Genomic DNA, 22,960 nt, shown 5'->3' with positions numbered 1-22,960 from the left:
TCATAGAATGAGTTTGGGAGTGTTCCTCCCTCTGCTATATTTTGGAAGAATTTGAGAAGGATAGGTGTTAGCTCTTCTCTAAATGTTTGATAGAATTCGCCTGTGAAGCCATCTGGTCCTGGGCTTTTGTTTGTTGGAAGATTTTTAATCACAGTCTCAAATTCAGTGCTTGTGAGTGGTCTGTTTTTATTTTCTGTTTCCTCCTGGTTCAGTCTGGGAAAAATGAACAAACCTATAAATTTCTCTCAAAAGAAAATGGAAACTAGTGTTTTAGATATAATCACTATTCATTCTGAATCCCTAGTTATGTGACATGGAGTATGAGATTTACTGTAAATAGAGTGGGAAATTGAGATAAAATAAAATATACTGACAGATTCATTTTTAAGCTGGATGTTTAATGTCAATCATTGAGATTTAACTTCTGATTTAGTAAGGAATATACTATAATGAATTTTTTTAATAACATAAGGTCCTAATTCAGTAAGGAATTAGTCCAGGAAATTATTTTTTAACCAAGTAAACAAATGGTTTAGGAGCCCTCCCCTTTGTGCTGAGTATTTGCCTCATTTCCACTTTGGAGAATATGTATATTGTTTCTATTTGTCATCAGCGAATTAACTTATCTTTCATTTGAATTTAGTTAAATTCAGTGAATATTCCTTTGGCTACATCCATTCTTCCCCTTTCTATCTGCCCAATTTAGAAAAATCTCAACATTTTTGAAAGAAAAATCAAGCTTATTAAGGATCTCTTTTCACCAAATGTTAGCAACAGATCACACTAGAAACAGCCACACCTCAAAACCGCACCTGTACAGATACTTTGAGAAGGAATCTTAGGGACAAGATTTGGTGTGCTATTACCTATGTAATTCATTCACATATCAAGGGGATATTTAATCACACCAAAAAAAATCTACATTTGAAACTCTACACTCTATACTAGAACTCATTTTAGCAAATATTGTAAAAAGTACAACCATTTTTGGAGAAAGGATAACAGTACTAATTCTAAGATTGAGGAAAATTATGTAGATCTTTCTGTAACCGATCAAGTGTTTTGCATAAAAGTGATCAAGTGTCTTAAGTTGTATTTCCTGGGAACAGACCTTGAGAAGGAGAGTTCAGGCAAATATATATAATTTGTTAAGGAGTGCTCGCCAGAGAAGAGTGTACATACATGGGTAAGAAGGAAGGAAAGACAAGAGTGGACAGAGGGAGATGGTCCCCCCCCCCAAATATGTTTGTACCTGAGGGCACAGCGCATCCTATAGGAAACCCTGAAGCTGGGATGGTCTGTCATGTTTAGTGCAAATTGAGGCAAGGGTGGACTTTTATATCTCTGTGTCAGCTGGTCATTGGGGTGCTCACTGGGACAGGGTATAACCCTGGCAAGGCAATTCCCAATCTGAGGACAGCTCTCAGTGTGGACTGGCAGCTGCCATTACTCTCTACAGCCAGTGCACAAGGGCCAAGAAAAGCATTCCAGTCTCCACTCACCGAGTTACCATATTTTTCATTGTCAACTGAGAAATACACTCTTGCTTTTTGTTTGCAAACATTAATGTCCTTCTCTTTGTGCTATTAGTTTTTGATGAGCCTATGGAGAAAAGTCTCCATGAATCTGTTCACATTTCTGTGCATTTGGCTTTCTGAGCAAAGAGCACTGGCACCTGGAATGAAGGTTGATCAAATACTAACCCTGAAGATAGAGACTTCTAAAGAGATACAGTGATTCATTTCCCTGGAGCTGTTTAATTACATTCCAGGGTAGTGACATCTCCTCCTCTCCACAGAAAAGATTTGAATGTGTTTCTAATCTAGAGCAAAGTGCTCTCTGCTCCATCATGTCTCTCTCTCTCCCTTCTCTCCCTGGAGAAAAAGAGAGGCAGCTGTGTCCAGGCATGATAATTTTGAGGCTCCTCTCCTGTGGTGCAAACCTCACTACAGGTGCAGTGTGCAGTAGGGAATTGGGGCACAGAGAATGAATGCAAGCTGCTCTGTGAGAAAAGAAGTGGTCTGATCTCTAATCCAGAGCACTTGTGTGTGTGTGTGTGTGTGTGTGTGTGTGTGTGTGTGTCACTGTGCCAGGCAAACAAATGGAAAGTCAAGCTTATTAAAAACCTGCTTTCACCAAGTGTTAACAGTAGGGTGTGATAGAAACTGCCACACCTCAATACCGTAGTTATTCAGAATGCCATTAGCTTGTAAGAAAGATCTTTCTCATATCTTTCTACATAAGACTTAACAGGTAGGGCTATCTAAATTTGAATATGGTTCTACTTATGAAGCTAGGTAATTTTAACAATAACATATTCATCTAAAAAATATTTAATGTGTTCACAGCTCTACTCCAAATACATAAAAAAGTATAAAAGCTCTTAATAATGTATGGTATATACACTAGACTGCAAACTAGGAAGCATTAAGTGCTACCGAAAAGAAAGAAAGCCAGACTAATTGCTTTGATCATTCAAGAGAGAGATGGCCCTAGTGAGAGAGATTAAGGACGACTTCAGGGACGTGAGAGCATCTTGGCTAAGGAACAGTAAGAAACAAGGATCAGGAAAGAATGTTATTAGACATATGATTGTTAATGAATTATATAATTTACTAATAAAGAATAATATATACTTACATACAAGCACTAAGATAAATGCATTAAATGATTTTATTTTCTAGCTTATTTCTTCCAAAAACCATTATGAGGTTAGTATTCTTATTTTTCTTGGAAAGTTTTATTAACTTGTCCAAGTTGAATAGACGACACATGGTAGAAGTGGAAGCTACAGCACTGGACTGCAGGAACAGTGCTCAAAGCACCCTGGTCTCCAGCATTTGGTCAGAGGAAGCAACGGGGCAAAGGTCAAGAGGCAGGAAATGTATGGCACATTTGAGGAGCAGCAGAGAGTCTGGTTTTACTCAGTAATGAACTAGGGTCATACAGATAAAACTGGATAGGCAAGGGAAGACCGTGAAGGAAAGAGTTTAGCTTTAGGAAGTTCTTGAAGGTTTTTGACAAGAAAAGCCAAAGATATATGCCTTGAGAACGTTAATTAACATTAACCTGGCATATGTGTGAAGAAGGTTTTGAAAGAGGAAGAATAGTCACGGCTGAACTGTTAGGAGGCTGACACAATATAGTCCAGGCAAGAAGTCAAGTTTCAGTGCCCAGGAGTCTCAAAACTTGAGATCCGATGTCTGGTACCAACTCCTGTTGTAACTTCAGGTAAATCATTCCACCTCACTGGGCTTTGGCATCCCAATCTACAGGAAATCTGTGAGGTTCCTTCCAAATCTAAATTCTAGAAATTTAGAAAGATCTCAATTAACATAACTACCTGAGCACAGAGACAGAGATAAGTATGTGAGAGAAACTTTAGAGATGGAACTGAAAAGCATAGCAAATGATTGAATGTAAAGGTCAAGGAGAAATCAGAAGTTTTCTGCAAGATTTTAAGCCCGGACACTCAGAAAAGTCAACGAAATAAGAAATACAGGAAGAGGACGGGAGGGCAATTAGAATTTGTTTTATATAGGTCGATTCTGAGATGTTAGTGAGACAGATTGGAGATGTTCCGAAGACCAACTGAGGAAAAGAGCCCCAGAATCAGGAAGAGGGGCCCTGCCTGAAGCTCAGATTTGGAAGCTATTTTCACAGGCAAAATAGATGAGACTGCGTAGGGACAGACTGGAAAGGAGGGCAGTGAATCAATCAGAGCTGGCTATACTATGTTTAAAGGACAAAGAGAGAACCAGGTTCCAGGCATGGAGTGTCCAGAAAGGCAGAAATTCGTGGGAAGCCAACGAGGAAAGGTTTCAAAGAAAAAACCTTGTCAGATCAAAGGTTAAATGCTTGATATAAAAAGGTGCTCATCCAGAAAAGTGATGCTGATACAAATCAGAGGTTTCAGAGGGAGAGGATGGGGTAAAAAAAAAAAAAAAAAAAAGGTGGCTGCAAGTGCAAAATACATATAGAGGCATTTATAGGCAAAATGGTTTGGTAAACCACTAGAACTGGGCTGGGTGTTGTTCTCCCAACATGGTCCACATACAACTTGCATTAGAATCACCCGGGGTGGTTATTTAAAATGCAGGTTTCTGGGCCTTCCTGCAGAACCCCTGAATCGTAATCTCAGGGGAAGGATGCTCTGGGTATCTTTATTTTAAACACCACTGCCCTTCAATAATTCTTATGTATGCAGGCCAGGTTGCTTCAACATGTTTTTTAAATGAACGGAGGGAATCCGTAGAAAGAGATCAAATGAAGAAATAAGAAAGCTGGTGGAGAGTAATCCTGAAAAGGCAAAAGGTAGAGAGTAATCCTGAAAAGAAAGATTCCATCTATGTCCTAGGACATCCTGCTGACTATGGCAGAGATCCATGCTCAACAGAGCATGCAGTGAGGTTCCCCTAAAAAGGTCAGTCTTGTGCCTGCACTCTTAGTAATATCTTACCGTCTACAGTGACAGCCCTGATGCCAGAGATGTACCAGAGGCTGAAGTCTCAACAGAAGGCAGAGCCCCCGATGAGTTCTCCAACCCTCCCGGCAGCAGTGGAGAGAGCACGGACAGCTGGTCCCAGCTCGCCAATGAGGAAGAAAACCCAGATGACACCAGCAGCTTCCTGCAGCTCAGTGAGCGATCCATGAGGTACCTGCTCTTTAAATGACTTACCAGGGAAACAGGTCTCAACACAGATTCCAGAAATGCATTTTAATCATTCTCTGCAAAGGGTCCCTAATAGCGCAAAAAAGAAGGACTGCCCGTCATAATTTGTGCTGAGAGCTATCTAATATCAAGTTATGGTTTCAACTAGCTTGGCCAAGGTTGAGAGTCATCTGTGTTCCCTTCTCTGCAAGCTCCAGCTAGTGCATTCAATGATGACAACTGTGAGTTTTTAAAGAAGAGCTGCTATTACACCTGGTGTGTTTGACACTTTCTTTCTGGTTCATTTGTATTTCAGATGCAAGACAGGCTGGGTTTACATGAGGCGTTTCCATACTGTGTTGTGTTGTTTGGCCTGACTGTTCCTCCCCTTTCTCTGCCTGCCCTCTGTATTGTTGCTCTAGAAAAGCTAGAGAGGTGCTAAAGAGAGATCAGATTTGGGAGGACCTGAGCCAATCAGGAGACATAAACTAAAAACTAGTCCTTTGTGAGGTGAGAATGAAAAGAATCTTCATGTTTCTACCCAAAATCTTATTTGATACTGGGCCAACAAGTCCACAGACTTTCCAGAAAGGCCAATTGGAAAATGGGCTTCCGATGCATCTGGCTGTATGGCTCCTTGAAAATTTTACTTCTGACAGTTCAGTCTGTTTAGACTTAGGAAAATCTCACAATGTTAAGTGATATATCTAAAATTTCAAAAACTGGTGGGAAATGTTATCCTATAGAGATAGAAAGCAAAGAGAATTTGAATCTCTGGACTTAGCATAAGTTTATACAGTTAATTACCTCCAGAGCAATGTTTGAGTCATCAGATTTCAATCAGTGAAAACATTCAGTACCCCACACGAAAACCAAGACAGGAATTTGAAATGAGGGGATTTAGTTGCTTATTCATGGAACTCCTGACGGAAGAAGACTGTCCCATTACACGATATCCCAGCACTCACTCTTTGAAAACCTTACTTGAAGAGACGTCATTGGAAAATAGAGAAGGTATGAGGAAATATAGTGAGTTTGGTGAAATTGGATGCATTCCATTTTGCAAGAACCTAAAAATGGGCTCCACTCTTCTGTGTTTCAGTAAACAAATTCCAGGCTAGTAACTAGACCATATTTTGATTGTGCATCCTACAAAAATGTTGCAATATGTGATCCCTCCTTCTCTACAACACACAAAGCATCAGGTGTTGCTATTTCTCAAAGATTTTAAGATAGAGTTATAAAACTCTGGCATTGCCCAACTCTGTACTTGTAAATTCTGTAGTCCCTCAGAAAAAAAATGAGACAAATGCATGTCCTATGGAATATCCCTGACAGAATGGCAAAGGGAAAAGAGAACATGCATCGCTGGTTTCTGTCAAAAGCCAAGAAGCAGGCAGATAAGCATTCCCGTATCTTCCCCCTCAGCCAGCGTTCTCAGAAGTATCTTAGTCTCTGGAGGTATACTCAAGGAGTCTCTTGCTGATGGATAAACATGCTTACTGTCACTAGGATGGGGAAGAAAGGAGTCATGCTGATTGTCACCCACTAGGTGTGGTCCACCAGGTGTGACCACTGCAGAAATTACGAAACATTGATGACGATGATGATGATGACGATGATTGGCTTGAGCCAAAAATGTCTTTTGTTGTGTTTTCCCCTGATTTGGTCAGAAATAAAGATCAATTTAGGAGTCCTAGACACTAAGCAGTATTCTTCTGGGGACCAAAGGAAGAACCTCTTAGAATGGTGGAGCATCAGTGTCAGCAGTGTGGCCAGGTGGTGGACACTGGCATTAATATGTAAACTTTTGCTTTGTCAGCAATGGCAACAGTAGTGCCACTAGCAGTCTTGGCATTATGGACCTGGACATTTATCAGGAAAGCATGCCATCTTCTCCCATGATTAAGTAAGTAGCCACTGAGATGCAGTGATTGTGAGACCACTACTCCGATTCCATCTGGCCATCCATTTTGATCATTCGAGTTGTTCCCGACCACTGGTTTCATCATGTCTGTCCTGCTGAGGTTCCCAGACATGTATGATTTCATGTCACTGGAGTAAGAACTCAGACCTGCAGTAGCCTCACCCTTCCCACCACCTGCCTTCTGGATTTCAATTCTGCCCCCTATAATATAATCATTTATATATATATATAAACGTATATATATATATATAAACATATATATAATATAATATAATCGTTTTGGATAAAGCTTATCCATATAATCAGACATATATGTCATTTTACCTAGTTGGTCACAGAGAAACAAAAATCCATTTAAATTGTTCTATGCCAACCAGCGAAAACTATTGTTCAATAGGACATAGTGTGAATGGCTTTGCCTTTACTTGTAGATGCCTGGGATTATTGCCACTAATGAGTCCAATACCAAATGGCACCGTGGTGGAACGTGTCATTTTTATATATGCTCCCCACAATATGAGGACCTTCTAAAAGACCAAGGGAAAAAAGTACAATATGTGTGTCATAAAATATGGTGCATAAAGGGAGGGCAACATGAGGTCAGGACTATATCTAGAGTTTGTGATTGTCCTGGAAAATTAAATGAATTGAAACCTATTTTTGACCATTATGACTTATTATTTGGAGATTTCTGAAATTTCAGAAAAATGAAAATGAAGTATAGGACTAAAGTTGCTCCTTGATCTATTTTTTCAATTATTATCTAGAGCTAAATCATTTTTATTTCACTGTTTAGTCAGGTATCCTGCCTGCGGGAATATTTCTCAGTGATTAAAGGTTGCAGTGCATTCTTTATTGTTCCACACAGCCATCATTCACAGGTAGAGATGAACATAAACATTATCTTGGGTTTGTTTTGTTTTTTAAAGGAGGCAAAAGAAACAAAAACACTTTGGGGTAAATTTATTTTTTTCCTACAGGAAACATTTGTTTAGGTATTTTGTCCATCTTTCTCCCCAGTATGAGCCTAGGACCCCACAGACTACAGATAGAGAAAACCAAGACCATCTCTACCCATATCAGCATCCTGCAGCTCCATAGTAGTAGAAATCGTATCTACCATATGTCATTTCACTTATGTCACTTGGATAGAGATCTAGCAGAAAATCTAGACCCTTGGGAAATTGGCCATCCTTCTACAAATAATTAGGTGCTCATGAAAGAACAATTACACTTTCTCTCGACATCAGGAATACTATGGGATTAGCCAGATCTTAGCAGTAACAGAGAATATAAGGGAGAATCCTCTCGCATAGAGACACATTTTTAAGAGCACCTGCAGTTTAATTTCTAGACAAGACAAAAATACAGAACAACAACCATGGGCTTCCCAAGATGGTCACTTCCTTTCAGCTGTTGGGTCATATACTCTTATTTTAAAAGCATTAACTGAGTCCTCCCACTATTTACAAATCTCCCTAATAAGTACTCACTATGTGAAAGCACTTCAGATGTTGAACATGACTATATTTAATGAAATCCTCACTTCCATTATGAGTATCTACTTCTAAACCACCCCCAGCCTACTACATCTTCCCAGTAAAAAGAAAGAAAAAGAAAATTTTCAACTAATTGAGATATTTTGTCACCCTTCTTAAGTTCTAAAGTTTGTGATTGTCTTTTCCCTCATTTCAGGTCAAAGAACCAAGTATAGGTAGAAAAATATTTTCCTAAATGAAAATGCAAGTTTATGTTGCTGTCATAGTATAGAAAAATATCATCGTCTCAAGATGGAAATATATGATTCTGTAAATGACAAGCAAATACAGAAGAAGGATAAGTCCTCAAATCTGATCTAGTTACCTACAAAATCCTTCCTTGACTGTTCAAACCTGTGACTGTTTATGGAAAGAAGGTCAAGAAGAAGAAAAGTTTGCATCTCTCAGAGTCTCCCACACCAATTATCCCAACTAAAACCATGCAGTTTATCTAGCCTTTATTTTAGGGGTAGTGTTATTCATTGCAGACCCAGTAGTCCTATGTAATAGCCACGTTGGTATTTCCCTAGTATTTGTTTAGTTTATTCCACAAAAACAATAAATATATGAAACTTCAGAAGCTTTTAGATCAATAAGACCCATCACCTCATCTAGCACTTACACCTTGCTCTTCCTAAACATTACCAACCATATATTGTTGTTTTCTCCCAAAGTGAATTAGTAGAAGAAAATGAGATTCTTAAAGGACAGTCAGAAAACATAGAGGGTAAGCCACGTTCCCATAATTTTGAGACAAAATTTGCCTGTGATCTTTGTATGGAAATTGTAGTAAGGCAGTTGTGTCTGTATTCAGAACGTGCCTCTGGAATGCCAGTGGGAAAGGCCAGCCGCCCGGGGAGCCTGCTGGTGATCAACTTTGACCTGGAACCAGAATGTCCTGACACTGAGCTTCGAGCCACTCTGCAGTGGATAGCTGCCTCTGAACTCGGGATCCCCACTATCTACTTTAAGAAATCTCAAGAAAACAGAATCGAAAAGGTACCGTGTTCCCTGTTTGTATATCATCAAGGCTTTGTGTTTTATCCCTGCTTAAAACTCAGTAAATGCACAGTTAACCCATTTAAATTTTTTCCTTCACTTTTCACCTTAAAATTGTGATTAGAAATTTGAAACCTTCCACCTGCATAAATATAATCATGATAATTCTTTGACCGTCAGTTTGTCTTAGCTAGTTGGTGATGATGAAAAAGTAAATTGAGGAGACAGGATAGTTTTCTAAGAGTCTTATTTTTGTGTGTGTTTCCTCACTCTGGAACCAACCTCTTCATGACATTCATTTAAATAAAAAATAGAGAAGGAAAGGCAAAAAGGATTCTTCAGTTAATTTTAAGTCAATCAAAAGGGAGGCTATCTGGTGAACCTAATCTAATCCAATGAACCCATTAAAAGCAGAGAGTTTTCTCTGGCTAGTGGCAGAAGTAAGAGAGACTGACAGCATGAGAGCATGAAGGGACCGCATGACAAGAAATTGGGCAGCTTCTAGAAGCTTAGAATGGACCTCAGCCAATACTCAGCAATGTGAGGCCATCCTGATAATTAAACTATGGCATGGCGTCAAAGAGAAGGCATTTTTAATTCCCTATGGGACAGATTTGCATTGGATGGGCTTTCTCATTATTTTCTCCACCTAGAAATATAAAGCTAAGAAATAGATCCCTAGCCAACATCTAAATTAATAGCAACTCTCACTCTAACTCCCTTTCTCTAAGACCAGACACTTACTCTTGTAGAATCTCAGTTATTAAGGTTAAAGCAAGAATCCATCTACCAATGTCTTCAAGCTCAATTTTCCATAATTTAAAAGTATGTTTTTAAAAAATTCAAATTCATAATAATGTTGCTATGTTGGTTTTCTATTTCTGTGTAACAAACTGTCACAAATTTACTAACTTAAAACAACAATACCCAGCTCTGTTGTCAAAAGTTTGGATGACTTCCATGCTCTCTACTGAGGGACTTACAAGGCAGAAATCAACATGTCAGCCTGTCTGGGCACTTATCTGGAAACTGTAGAGAGAAATGAGCTTCCGAGCTTGTTAGGGTTGTTGTCCTAACTGAGTTCCTGTGGTTGTAGGACTTAAGTCCCCATTTCCTTGCTGACTATTGGCTGAGGTCCACTCTCAGCTTCTAGAAGCTGCCCAATTTCTTGTCACACAGTTCCTTCATGCTCTCATGCTGTCAGTCTCTCTTATTTCTTCTGCCACTAGCCAGAGAAAACTCTCTGCTTTTAATGGGTTCATTGGATTAGATTAGGTTTACCAGATAGCCTCCCTTTTGATTGACTCAAAATTAACTGAAGAGTCCCTTTTGCCATTTAAGATAACATAATAAGGGCATAATTATCTCATTCTATTCATGGTACTGAGGATTAGGGCAGAAAATCTTGGAAGCTGCTTCAGGATACTGCCTATCTCTGCCACTGTGCCTTTTTTAATGTCTTAGAGTCACTTCCACATACTCGTTATACTTGTTTCTCAACAATGCTGTGAAAAGAGCAGAATGGATATTATTGTCCCTTTTTTACTAATGAGCAACTCAACACTCAAAAGCTAGTCCATGAGAGAGTCCTCAGAGAGTGATATTTGAGCTTAGTGGTAGAACCCCACTTTCTCCACAGATCCCTGTCAGTAGTGCGTCTCTCTCAAGTTAGATTGCCTTTGAGTTACAATCTAGACTTTTTAAAATGTGTAACTGCATTTTAACCCTCACTGCCAGAATCCTACAGCCTGAAATTAAAGGTCCTCTACCCTTTTGCTCAGGCACATGGTAATTACAACAGCGTATCTATGTCTGCATCCCCAGACAATGGGATTGGCTACTGAAAAAAATCGAGAAGGAGACCTAGTTTATTTTCCATGCCCTCTTCCACTTCAGCCTCTCTCTCTAGCCAGTAATTCATATTTCTCTCCAGGCCTAGAACTGCCTACAGCTCTACGCTCTCTGAATCTAGATACGTTCCTATGCTTGGCATATGCAAGGTGATGAGTGGTTTGCTATTTAATAAATTCTCCTTCCACCTTACCATCCAGCCTGCCTAGTGCAAAGGATGCAGTGAAAGAGCACTTCACTTTTGACCCCTCCCTCCTGCCATACACAATCCCAAGACCCCCTGCCATGGGGAGGAGAACAAGAACATTCTCAGCCAGGGTACATTCTCAGTTTCCTGGAAAAATGAAAGGCAGTTTGGTTTCCAAATTTATCTCAAGCCTCTCCCTGAATAAAAGCATTACCTGGTGCATTTTCAGATGGTCTCTTAATGGAGTAGATTTTTATACAATCCACCATTTTGAAGAAACAACGTAACACTCCATGTGAATATATGTCTCATAAATTCCCCTTAGATGAAAGGACAAGGAATATGTCATTAACACCTTAATTATGTACATGATGCTTTGACACAATATTTATTTATCCCCACTGATTTTCAGTTCTCAAAGAGGATGCCTGTCTTTGCTCATAACTATTTTTTCTGAGAATATAAATGCTCCACTAGTGTTACCAAGAAAAACATTAATGATGTTTCACTCCTGTTCAGCATCAGTTCAAGGAGGTTATTTCCAAGTAATGTAATTTTATGGACTGAATCTTCTAACAGTTTTTTTCCGAGTCAGTTAGGGTTCTCTACACATAGTGGCTTCTCCATAAAAGGGCACTTGCCTGTGCCCAGTTCTATGACAGAACTGGTGAAATAAAGCAAACTGTTATGTAAAATTTTGACATCCTTTCTTTTACCGATAACACATTTGAAGACCTCATTCTGATTGTTTTTAAATTAGCCAGGAAGTTAAGTGGCCATTTTCAAGTGGTGTGGAAGAGAGATTGTGGCTTCCTACCAAGGAGGCTGTGTCACCTGAGAGCAGCAGTGTCTCACTAGCTCCTCATTGGCTTGGAGAAGATTAAAGAAATGTCTCTGTTAAGTTCAGCAATGACATTCCCCCACTGTCACTAGAGTATGAAACACCATTCACAGATACATACCCTGAGTCCCTATCTGTGTAAATTCTCAATTTTTTGGATAAACTAATTTAGCCAACACACCTCCCTTGATGGTGGTCTCAAGCATGAACTAAAATGACAGAGGATATCATGAATGAATACTGAAGCAGCTCATCCTTCCCACCGCTGCCGGTGAACTTGGCCCTGGAGTTGAAGGGCACCTAATGTCAGCTTGTAACTACTTCCAGCCTTATTTCTATTCAAAAGGCAAATTCCAAACATTCTGGGTGCCCACTGTACTGTCACTCCTCTCCGATAAATGACACCTTTTCAAGCTTTCTCTTTTAGTGTTCTAATCATTAAAATTCCAAGTCCACTTGAATGTCGTACATTCGGAACATTCACGAAAAGTTTATCGAATATGTACAACATGCCAGCCACTGTTCTAGGCTCTGGGGACACAGGGAACAAAAGAGACAAAATATCCTACCCTTTTGGAGTTCACATTCCAGTCTAGGAAGGACCCAAGGTAGGGAGAACATAAACCAAGAGGCTCAGGTTGTAAAGACCAAATGTGAAAGTGATGGGAGCTTATTCTGGACAAGGAAAATGAGAAGCACACTGAAACAGTACTTCTCACCCTGTGACCATGAGCCAAATGCACAGAATCACCTGGGACCCTTATTTACAATTCATATTCCTAGACCCTTTCTTGGAACTCACTTTCTAAGAGTGGGGCCCAGAGATATGCATTTTTAACAACTTTGCTCAAGGACAGTGATGCTAATGGACACCAAAATTTGAGACTCCCTTCCATAAGAAATATCTTGAAGGAGTGGCAGAATTTGAGGTGGCTTTAAAGTATGCTGAATTCCAGAGGAAAGACTGCTGAGAATTCCAACACCTGAAAATCTAAAACAGTTTGTGAATTTAATTCACAATGACTTTGACATCAATTAAATTTAATCTACTTAATTCAAAGCAGGGATGGGGAGAAATCTTGAGAGCAATTGTTTTTAAAAATAGATATCAACTAGCTAATTGTTCTGCTTTTTTTTTTTTTTTTTTTTTTTTTGCGGTACGCGGGCCTCTCACTGTTGTGGCCTCTGCCATTGCAGAGCACAAGCTCCGGACGCGCAGGCTCAGCGGCCATGGCTCACGGGCCCAGCCGCTCCGCGGCATGTGGGATCTCCCCGGACCGGGGCACGAACCCGTGTACCCTGCATCGGCAGGGGGACTCCCAACCACTGTGCCACCAGGGAAGCCCTGTTCTGCTTTTTTGAAGCCAAAGCATTATTTTCTCTAGCTCTTTTACTTCTGTTTAAATTCAATGAGCTTCAGTGAGCTAGAATGGCCTGATGACTGGCCTTGCAATAAATCAGGTGCCTTTCGCATCTTTAAGCTCATTTTGAGAATTACTTCCTTTTCTTGAAGGCAGTGCATAGAACAGAATGTGCAAAGAGGAAACAGATGTAAACTTACCTTCCTAAGAAAGTGGGAGTCAGAAGAGGAGTGGCCTCGCCTTTAATTTCTTATTCTTTTCCATATGCAAAACAGTGGGAAGAGAATGAGAGAGAAAATGTTGATGGCATTTACTGTTAACCTAACTTTCCCCAAAATACTACACTTTAAGTCTCAGTTTTGAAAAAAATACATGACAAGGGAAGGAAAAATAAGGAAGAATTAGATACTGTCTTAGCTCAGGCTGTTCTAACAAAACACCATAGAGAGTGGCTTGAACGGCAGACATTTTATTTCTCACAGTTCTGAAGGCTAGGAAGTCTGAGATCAAGGTGCCAGCAGATGCATTTCCTGGTGATGGGCTTCCTCCTCTCTGTGCCCTCATGTGGCAGAGAGAGAGCTCTGGCATCTCTTCCTCTTCTTATAACGGCATAAATCCCACCATGGGAGCCCCATCCCCATGACCTCATCTAAATCTAATTATCTCCCAAAGGCCCCCACCTCTTAATGCCATCATATTTGTGTCTTAGGGCTTCAATATATGAATGGGAGTGGGGAAGGGGGGGGACACAAACATTCAGTCCATAACAGATATTGTCTCTCCATTTGTGAACGTAAGAAAGTGTCTGCCTTGAACTGAATATTTTGTCATTGTTCTCAAATTCAGTGTGTGCTAGAATCACCTGGGGAGCTTTTATAGACCCCAGTGGGTGAGCCAATTAAATCAGACTCTCCTCTTGGGATTAAACTCAGGCTTTGGGGTTTTCTCGATGTCCCTGGGGGTTCTAGGGTACAACCAAGGCTGAGAATCACGACTCCACAGGCCATAATTGCAGGATCAATATAAAGACCAGCTCACTTGTGCTTAATCAAGTGGAATTCACCTTGGAACAAAAGAAGGTATCTGCTTTCAGAAATCTAAGTTGAATGTTTTCAAAAACCCATACGACTTGCAACAACTCCCATAGATTCCACCATATGATTTGGTAAACAATTAATCTAATTTAATAAATGTACCTGAGAATATACAAGGCATCTACCATGTGATACTTTTCTTCAAATGAGTCTACCAGTGATATACCATCACAGGATAGAAATTCTTCTAGTTACCTAAGACGAAACATTTGTTCATGGAAATGCCAACTATGATACATAGGAAGGGAGCCTAATTATTATTGATTGTGAAATAACAGGAAATGAAAATTTTTTATTTTTATATGTCAGTGCATTGGAAAGAAAAACTCAGATCTCTGACACACTAAAGCTGATTATGAAATTCCCAAGTCAAAAACATGGACAGATACAGTGAAAGATCTAGAACCAACTGCTAAATAGAATGCAGTTTTTCAAGGCTGTAGTAATGAGCTGGAAATGTCCTTTTCTGGTTTCTTCACAATCTCAGCTTCATTTTTGTCTAGAATTTTTTTTAAATGAAGGAAGAAAAGAAAGTGTAAGACCTTCCCTGCTCATCAGCCCCACAGATGGTTCTAGGTCTCGATGTCTGAGATGAAGTCATCATGGCCTAAAAGCATGCTATATTTAGTGGAACCAGATCATTTTTTAAAATTGCTTTATTGGGATATTGGCCTGGACTTAGAAATCATGAGACAGATTCTAGCGTGTGACCATTCGACAAACTACTGACAGAGTGACCTAGGTGATGGGGCACTTTGACAACTTTGGCCAGTCAACAACATGTTATGGTCATCACCACAGTGGGAGACCCTGCTTCAGCAAGCCCCAAATAGATGCAAAGTAGCTAATCTTGGGCTTCCAGAAAGGTCTGAAGCAGACAGCCTTCTGGGAAAGATTTAGCCAATATTGGCATTGGCTCTAGAATTTTGATTCTTTCTCAGAGCAATACCTGAGAGATAAAAGTTGGGAATAAGATAAAAGTTGGGAATAAGTGGCCCAGTGAACCAGTGTGTATAGAAAGAAAAAAGAAAAGTGCTAAGGCTAATTTTCTATTTCTGTTTACTTTATATCGACTGCTTCTTTATAAGACATGTTAAGGAAGAGCAAATACCCTCAAGGGACGAGTCTAGCCTAAGACCACTGATGACCCTAGAGGGAAATCTTGAAGCCAATGAATTATGAGCCTCTCTCAGTGAGACCTCAGAAACTTGATGTTCAAGTCCTCTCCACTAGGAGCATCTAACTTCTAGACTTCCAGTAAGAGCTGGGAAAGTCTGATTAACCAAATCGTGCAAAGACATCCTAGCCTTTCTCCCCCTTTCCCTGAGGCCTTATGTTTTTACCACTTTGTCCAATAGAAAACATGCCTGGTATCTTTCACACACACCAAGAAACAAGTAACAGCTCACAAAATTATTTTTACGCCTCTCCGTAAATTACTAGTAATCACCTGTAATGTTCCCCTTTCTGAGGGTATTTGTGTTTTGAGCAAAGCCTTCACCTAAAGGATTAAGCTGTCTAAAATTTCAGATCTAACAGACAGAAAGCTAGGCAGAATTTTGAGGGAAACCAGACAACTAATAGTCTCTGAAATTCTATCACTGAGACTGATGGAGCTGATTGGCACTAACCTTCCATGGCTGTTAGAGTGACCAGTGAAGAGAGGTCCTAGGCACCTTTACCCCCACGATATACATGCCCACTCCCAGGTACAGTGTGATGAGACACCTGTCCCATGACCAGCTTTGACTCTCCTCCTTGCCTACTACCATTGCACCAGACTAGGCTCTGCCCAGCCTTTGCCTAGATCCATGGCCCCCCAGTCATTTTTTTGGAGCATCCTATCAGTAGAAAATTACCGAGTAAGAAGCCCCAAGATGTGCATGCTAATTTTTAACTATATATGTGCAAATACATTATATAAAACTCAAGAATGAATATTTAGACAAGGTTCGTCTTCAATGATTCTGGATGTCACTCCTTATTTCAAATAGCCTTCTTGATCATTTTGAATGTATTTGACTCACATTTCGTTGTTCATTCCTTTTGTCATTCTGCAAATATTTATTGAGCCCCTATTAGGTGCAGGCACTAGATATAAAAAGGTGGCTAAGATGATGTCCTTTCCTGGGAGATTTACTCTCTGTAATACAGTTGCCATCGGCTTCCCATTGGTCTCCTTTTTTACATCATCTTTTAGATGATGTTTATGTTTCCATGTATTAAAATTAAGCATTTTATTTTCCAGCCTAGAGAATTGCTTTATTCTGATTAAGCCAACACAAGGCGAGTGAGTACAATAAAGCACTGATTTCCGTAACTGTGCAGTAGTTGGTGCCATCACAGCTGGGAGAAGAAACATAATTTAATAGTAGCTCTCGGGCTTCCCTGGTGGCGCAGCGGTTGGGAGTCTGCCTGCTAATGCAGGGGACACGGGTTCGAGCCCTGTTCTGGGAGGATCCCACATGCCGCGGAGTGACTAGGCCCGTGAACCACACAACTACTGAGCCTGCGCGTCTGGAGCCTGTGCTCCGCAACAAGAGAGGCCGCGATAGTGAGAGGCCCGCGCACCGTGATGAAGAGTGGCCCCCGCTTGCCACAACTAGAGAAAGCCCTACGCACAGAAATGAAGATCCAACACAGCAAAAATAAATAAATAAATCAAATAGAGCCCAGTAATTCCTGAAAAGTCTAGATAAACAACTTCAATAAACAGTCACAGGTTCTTTAAAAAAAAAAAAAAAAAAAAAAAAAATAGTAGCTCTCTATAAGACAACTTCTCAGCAATTGAAATGAATTAGCAAATGCAAACTGAAGAGGGGGGAGGAAAAGACCAGAAAAAAATTAGCATTCCACTTTCTAGCTGATCTTGAGAGTCTGAACAAATGCAAAATGAGCAGAGGAAAGACATTCTAGAAGGAAACATTGAAGAAATAGTAACTAAACTACAGCCCTCATCTTTTTTAACAAATAGGTTTTTCTTCCTCATTAAACGATACCAGATTCCCAGCTTATCGTTTCTCCCAGTGTTCCAAATAAATATCAATGGCTTATTCTCCTACGACCAAAATGCATGGGGTGCAATAGTAGAAAGAGCTTTGGGCTGGAGTGTTAGAAGACCATGCATCCTACTGCCAACTTTTCATCTCACAAACCCACAATTTTTCATCGTTAAATGCCTGCTTTACAGGGTTGTTGACCGAATTAAATGAGATAACATGCATGAAAGTAGATAGTTCCTGCAGGTTTTGGCTCTTATAATCATTAGTTTGCTTTATACGTATCTGACTAAGGAGTTTGAGAAGCCTTCATTCTGGGCTTCATCCCACGGTTTCACGAAGGGAACCATCTATAATGCTTTTCCCACCTTCCCACCCCCAACTCACAATGCACCTGTAGTCATAAACTTTCTACGTTGTGGCCACCTGAAGCTGGTACCGTTAACCAGGTGATGAATCTAAGATGTTTCCTCAATCTTTGCTTTTCCTGTTCCAATGGAAAGCCAGTGTCTCTCGAAACTTGATGAAGAGGGAGGGAAATTTTCAAGATGGACTGAGGAACCGGTAAATAACCCTACCCAAAAGTGTAACACAGTTTATTTGGCCTAAATGTATACATCCAATGAGAACTTATCTGTGACACCGACAGAAGGGACTGGGAACCATGCTCTACAGTCCTGTTAGAGAGAGTCCAACCCAGAGGAAAACAGATCCGAGGAAACTCTTCAAATATCTAAAAGATAGACTGTGGCAAGAAGAATTCCATGTAGTCTCCCAAAATCGAAGGATGGCAACTGCTGTGAGGAACATTTCAGTTCAGTTGAAAGAACTCGCTAATTATCTGAACTGTCTAAAAAGAAAATAGACTGTCCTAGAATATAGTGTGCTGTCACTAGAGATATTAAAAAATAACCTGGAGAGCCACTGGCTTTGGAAGAGCGTTTGAACAATATAACTTTGAGGACCCTCTGTGATATGTGAGCCTAACCCTGTGCTTTACTTTAGTTTCTAGATGTCGTGCAGCTGGTTCATCAGAAGGCCTGGAAAGTGGGAGATATCTTTCATGCAGTTGTTCAGTACTACAAAATGCGTGAGGAGCAGAAGGATGGGACCCCGAGTCTCTTTGACTGGCTCTTGGAACTGGGATAAGGCGGCTCTGCCTTTAGGGTACCCCTTCCTTCATTCCAGCTTAGATCACAGTGGTTTGCTCTAAATTTTCTCAAAACATCACATCACATTAACAGAGCTATGAAAAAGTCTGCTGTTCAAGTCTGCTGCATATCGAATAAATCTGAGGAAAAGCAAAATACCAGTCTGTACAAATCAATACAACCGGTGGGTGAGTTCAAAGGAGCTTGTATTAGAATGGCTGGAAAAAACCAGAATTTTAATGGGCCCAAGTGAAAAACTTATAACTAGGCCCAAACTCCAGGAAAGTTGCCCTTACATATTTTTAATAATATAAAATGTTATGTAATGTCTCCAATTATGTGAATCGACTGGAAACAAAGTCACTGGTCAAAATCATTTTATAAACTCTGCTGTAATGTTTATTTTACTCTTTTGAGCAGATTAAGGGATCTGTCAGCCCAGGTAAATACTTAAGATATGGGCAAGACATTTCCAAAACTTTGATATAAAAGCTTTCCAGCTTCAGACCATTATCAGTGGTTATTAACAGAAATGCAAGAGTATTATCAGTGTCCTTTACCAAGGTGATTTCATTTACCCACTACAGCCCACTGATAAATATTCCACATCTCACAATAATATCTGGGCTCCTAGCTAATCAGAAAACGATTGGTCTTCAGCTGAGAGGGAGAAAGATCAAAGATTGTCTTGTTTCCTTCTATTTATTACATGAGTAAAATGATTACAGAACTCTTACCCAAAGGGAAGAAGCTTTCTCACAAAAGAGCATCTTTTGAGATAAAATCTGCTTGTATATTAAATTATATAAAATCTAAACTTTCATTTTATTTTTATTGTAAATTATGAAGAGATTGTTATCTTAAATAATATATTGAGTTAACCTTAGAAGTTCATAAAATATGAAGAGATTATTGTCTTAAGTCATATATTGACTCTTGAGCTCTGTGGTTTCATTATAAAAGTACCCGTATGGCAGACTTGCTAGTCTTATGACATTTATAATGATGGATGCAGGATTCGACATAACCAGTTAGGATCATAGACTTCCTGATTTAAGGATACTAGCATTTAATTTGAGAGAAAGAAAATATTATCACATTTAAGTATTTTAAAAACAGGGATTTACTCTTTTGAAAAATAAAGGTATCTAACTTCTCCCCAGTAAGTCTTCTTTCCCTTCAACTCAATGAGCTAGACTGGCTTTTATCTTCTTGATCAAAGAAAGTGTTTATTAAAGATTTCCTGAGATACTATGCTCTTACACTATTTTTAAGATTGTGAAGTAATTTTAAATGTGAACAAGACCCCACCCCATCAATGCTGGCCTTGTGTGTCATCCACATTGACAAGAAATTGACATTTCTTGAAATGTCAAGAAAGCTTCATTGGAAGCTCTATTTCCTCCCTACCACCCACGCCAGGAATCCTTTCCAGGACTCTTTAGGCATTTATTATTAAAAATAGCCCAAATTTAGATTGTATGTTTAATTTGACACATTAAACAAATGTCAAATTTTAACATTTATCCACCATCTCAAACTGAAAGTTCTTCATGGTATTAAATGGAAAAGGATATGTTTATTTTTTACACAACCCCAGAATATTCTGTGTAGATTTTTGTTGTGCTCAAGTGAATGTTTACTTATCCTACAAAGCACAAATACTGAATTGTAATCATGTGATGAAATTATATTTGTTGTACCTAAAGTTGCAAACTAATCAATACATTTTTGTTGCCAAATGGTTGATCATTTTTTCTCCAAGAGCTTAAGCGCCTCAGAGAAAAAAATAGTCACAGTGTACTTGGGTGAAGGTAGATTTGTCCCTTAGACAAGTGTTACAGTTCCACTTTCAATTTTTGAATAAGAAAATATTCTTTGAATGGCCATCATCAAAAAATCTACAAACAATAATGCTGGAGAGGGTGTGGAGAAGCGGGAACCCTCTTGCACTGTCGGTGGGGATGTAAATTGATACAGCCACTATGGAGAACAGTATGGAGGTTCCTTAAAAAACTAAAAATAGAACTACCATACAACCCAGAAATCCCACTACCGGGCATATACGTTGAGAAAACCATAATTCAAAAAGAGTCGTGTACCACAGTCGTCATTGTGGCTCTATTTACAATAGCCAGGACATGGAAGCAACCTAAGTGTCCATCGACAGATGAATGGATAAAGAAGATGTGGCACATATATACAATGGGATATTACTCAGCCGTAAAAAGAAATGAAATTGAGTCATTTGTAGTGAGGTGGATGGACCTAGAGTCTGTCATACAGAGTGAAGTAAGTCAGAAGGAGAAAAACAAATACCGTATGCTAACACCTATATATGGAATCTAAAACAAACAAAAAAATGGTTCTGAAGAACCTAGGGGCGGGACAAGAATAAAGACGCAGACGCAGAGAATGGACTTGAGGACATGAGGAGGGGGAAGGGTAAGCTGGGACAAAGTGAGACAGTGGCATGGGCATATATACACTACCAAATGTAAAATAGATAGCTAGTGGGAAGCAGCTGCATAGCTCAGGGAGATCAGCTCAGTGCTTTGTGACCACCTAGAGGGGTGGGATAGAGAGGGTGGGAGGGAGACGCAAGAGGGAGGAGATATGGGGATATATGTATATGTATAGCTGATTCACTTTGTTATAAAGCAGAAAGTAACACACCATTGTAAAGCAATTATACTCCAATAAAGATGTTAAAAAAAAAAAAAGAGTAAGGCTAAGAGCTAAGAAGGGCCAAATTATTGGGAGCTTTGTAGATGGCTAAGTTACAGTTGAAGGTAGCAAAGGACTAATATTTTTTAAATTTGACTTTTAAAACTTACTTTTTCTGTTCTGTGGACATTGGGCTATCTTGTGCAAAACTGAGAGCAGGAACACCCCTTAGCAGAATATTTCACCCCACTGTACTGAGGCATGCTGCCACCCAGGCACAGCGGGTGAAGAAAGTTAATTTTGTCCATTGTGTAAATAATGTGCATCCCAAGCATTTGGAAGAGTGTTTAGCACATAGTACTCAATAAATATTTGTTGAATGAATAATAAAGTGAACTAACAAATGAGAAAAGAAAATATTCTTTGACTAAGTTAGTTAGGATCAGTAATGTTTATGTAAATCAGCATTTCTCAATCTTAGCACTCCTGGCATGTGGAGCTGGATAATTCTTTGTTGTGGGGATCTGTCCTGAGCATTGTAGGATGTTTAGTAACTCCCCCTCACGGGCCTCTAAAATTCTCCTAATATAGCATTGCCTGTGGGGCAAAATCACCACAGGTTGAGGACCTTTAGTGTAAATAATGCCTTGAAGAGGCAGAGCCTGAGGCTCTAGGAGGAGTTAGGGTAAAGGACGAGGTCTCTGTAGCCCCTAGTGTGGAGAACCCCAGTAGGAACATGAGAACCAGGCATTCTCCCCCTACCCTCCCAAGACTGATGGTCTGTGGCCTTTACGGTAAGTCTTAACAACAGGAGAACGAGTCACAAGACAAAAAGGAGTCTACAGACCTGGGGTAAACCAACCTAGATGCAAGTAAACTAGAGGTAAATTTTCAGTCTTAGAAGTAAATGGACCAGTGCTCTTTGAACTCAATAGAATTTATTACAACAAGGATATATTGTATAGCAAAAAAAGAAAAAAAGGAATATTATTCAGGTAATTAACAGTAAGGATAATAACACATCTACTATTCTCAACAGTTTTATTAATTGCAGTTTTTATGGTGATTTTCCAGAAGGGAGAACTAAAATACAGAGAACCTAAATCATCCATACAATGCTTAAAACAATGAGTGGCAAAAGTGGAGCCTGTTTTCCTAATATCTATATGAAAACTGGAAGATATCGTAGAAATAGCTGAACAATTGTGTCAACATTTTAATTACAATCTGAAGTTTTCCAAGTACAAAGTCATATCCGGTAAAAATCACAATGCATCTCTTAAAATCAAAATTATTTTATTGAGATTAATTTATGTATGAGACTATAAGCGTGTGTGTGTACTGATATTCAGAAACTTAGACAATAAAACAAATATATTTTCTTTTTTCTATAGGATAATTATGCTTGCAAACAAAAACACTCATTATAGACACCAGCCCACATAAATAAAAACATATTCAATCTCAAAAAGTATTAGATTTTATAGAAAGAAAGTATTGAGATTCTTGAGCACTTTATTTTATTCACTAATAAGAAGGCTTGGATACGCTTAGGTAAAGGATTCTCCAGTCAGCCAGAGGACAATGTCAAATAAAAATAAGACTCTGGGAATTCCCTGGTGGTTCAGTGGTTTGATCCCTGGTCGGGGAAGCCGCATTGGCGCAGCCAAAAATAATAATAAATAAAAAGAAAT

General features: G+C 39.4%; 1 protein-coding gene across 1 annotated transcript in view; it reads left to right on the top strand.

Moving 5' to 3' along the window:
• Window positions 1–18,597, top strand: part of SPHKAP (SPHK1 interactor, AKAP domain containing) — a 98,666-nt gene extending 80,069 nt beyond the window's left edge. Inside the window, exons 7-11 of the mRNA XM_065880184.1 lie at window positions 4,469–4,654; window positions 6,474–6,560; window positions 8,791–8,843; window positions 8,931–9,115; window positions 18,454–18,597. Of these exons, the coding sequence (XP_065736256.1) occupies window positions 4,469–4,654; window positions 6,474–6,560; window positions 8,791–8,843; window positions 8,931–9,115; window positions 18,454–18,597 (655 nt within the window). The remainder of the gene's footprint in view (window positions 1–4,468; window positions 4,655–6,473; window positions 6,561–8,790; window positions 8,844–8,930; window positions 9,116–18,453) is intronic.
• The last annotated feature ends 4,363 nt before the right edge of the window (window positions 18,598–22,960 follow it).

Source organism: Phocoena phocoena, chromosome 7 (assembly GCF_963924675.1).
Source record: "Phocoena phocoena chromosome 7, mPhoPho1.1, whole genome shotgun sequence".
NCBI classification, from domain to species: Eukaryota; Metazoa; Chordata; class Mammalia; order Artiodactyla; family Phocoenidae; genus Phocoena; species Phocoena phocoena.
This window is presented reverse-complemented; position numbering and strand designations above follow the sequence as displayed.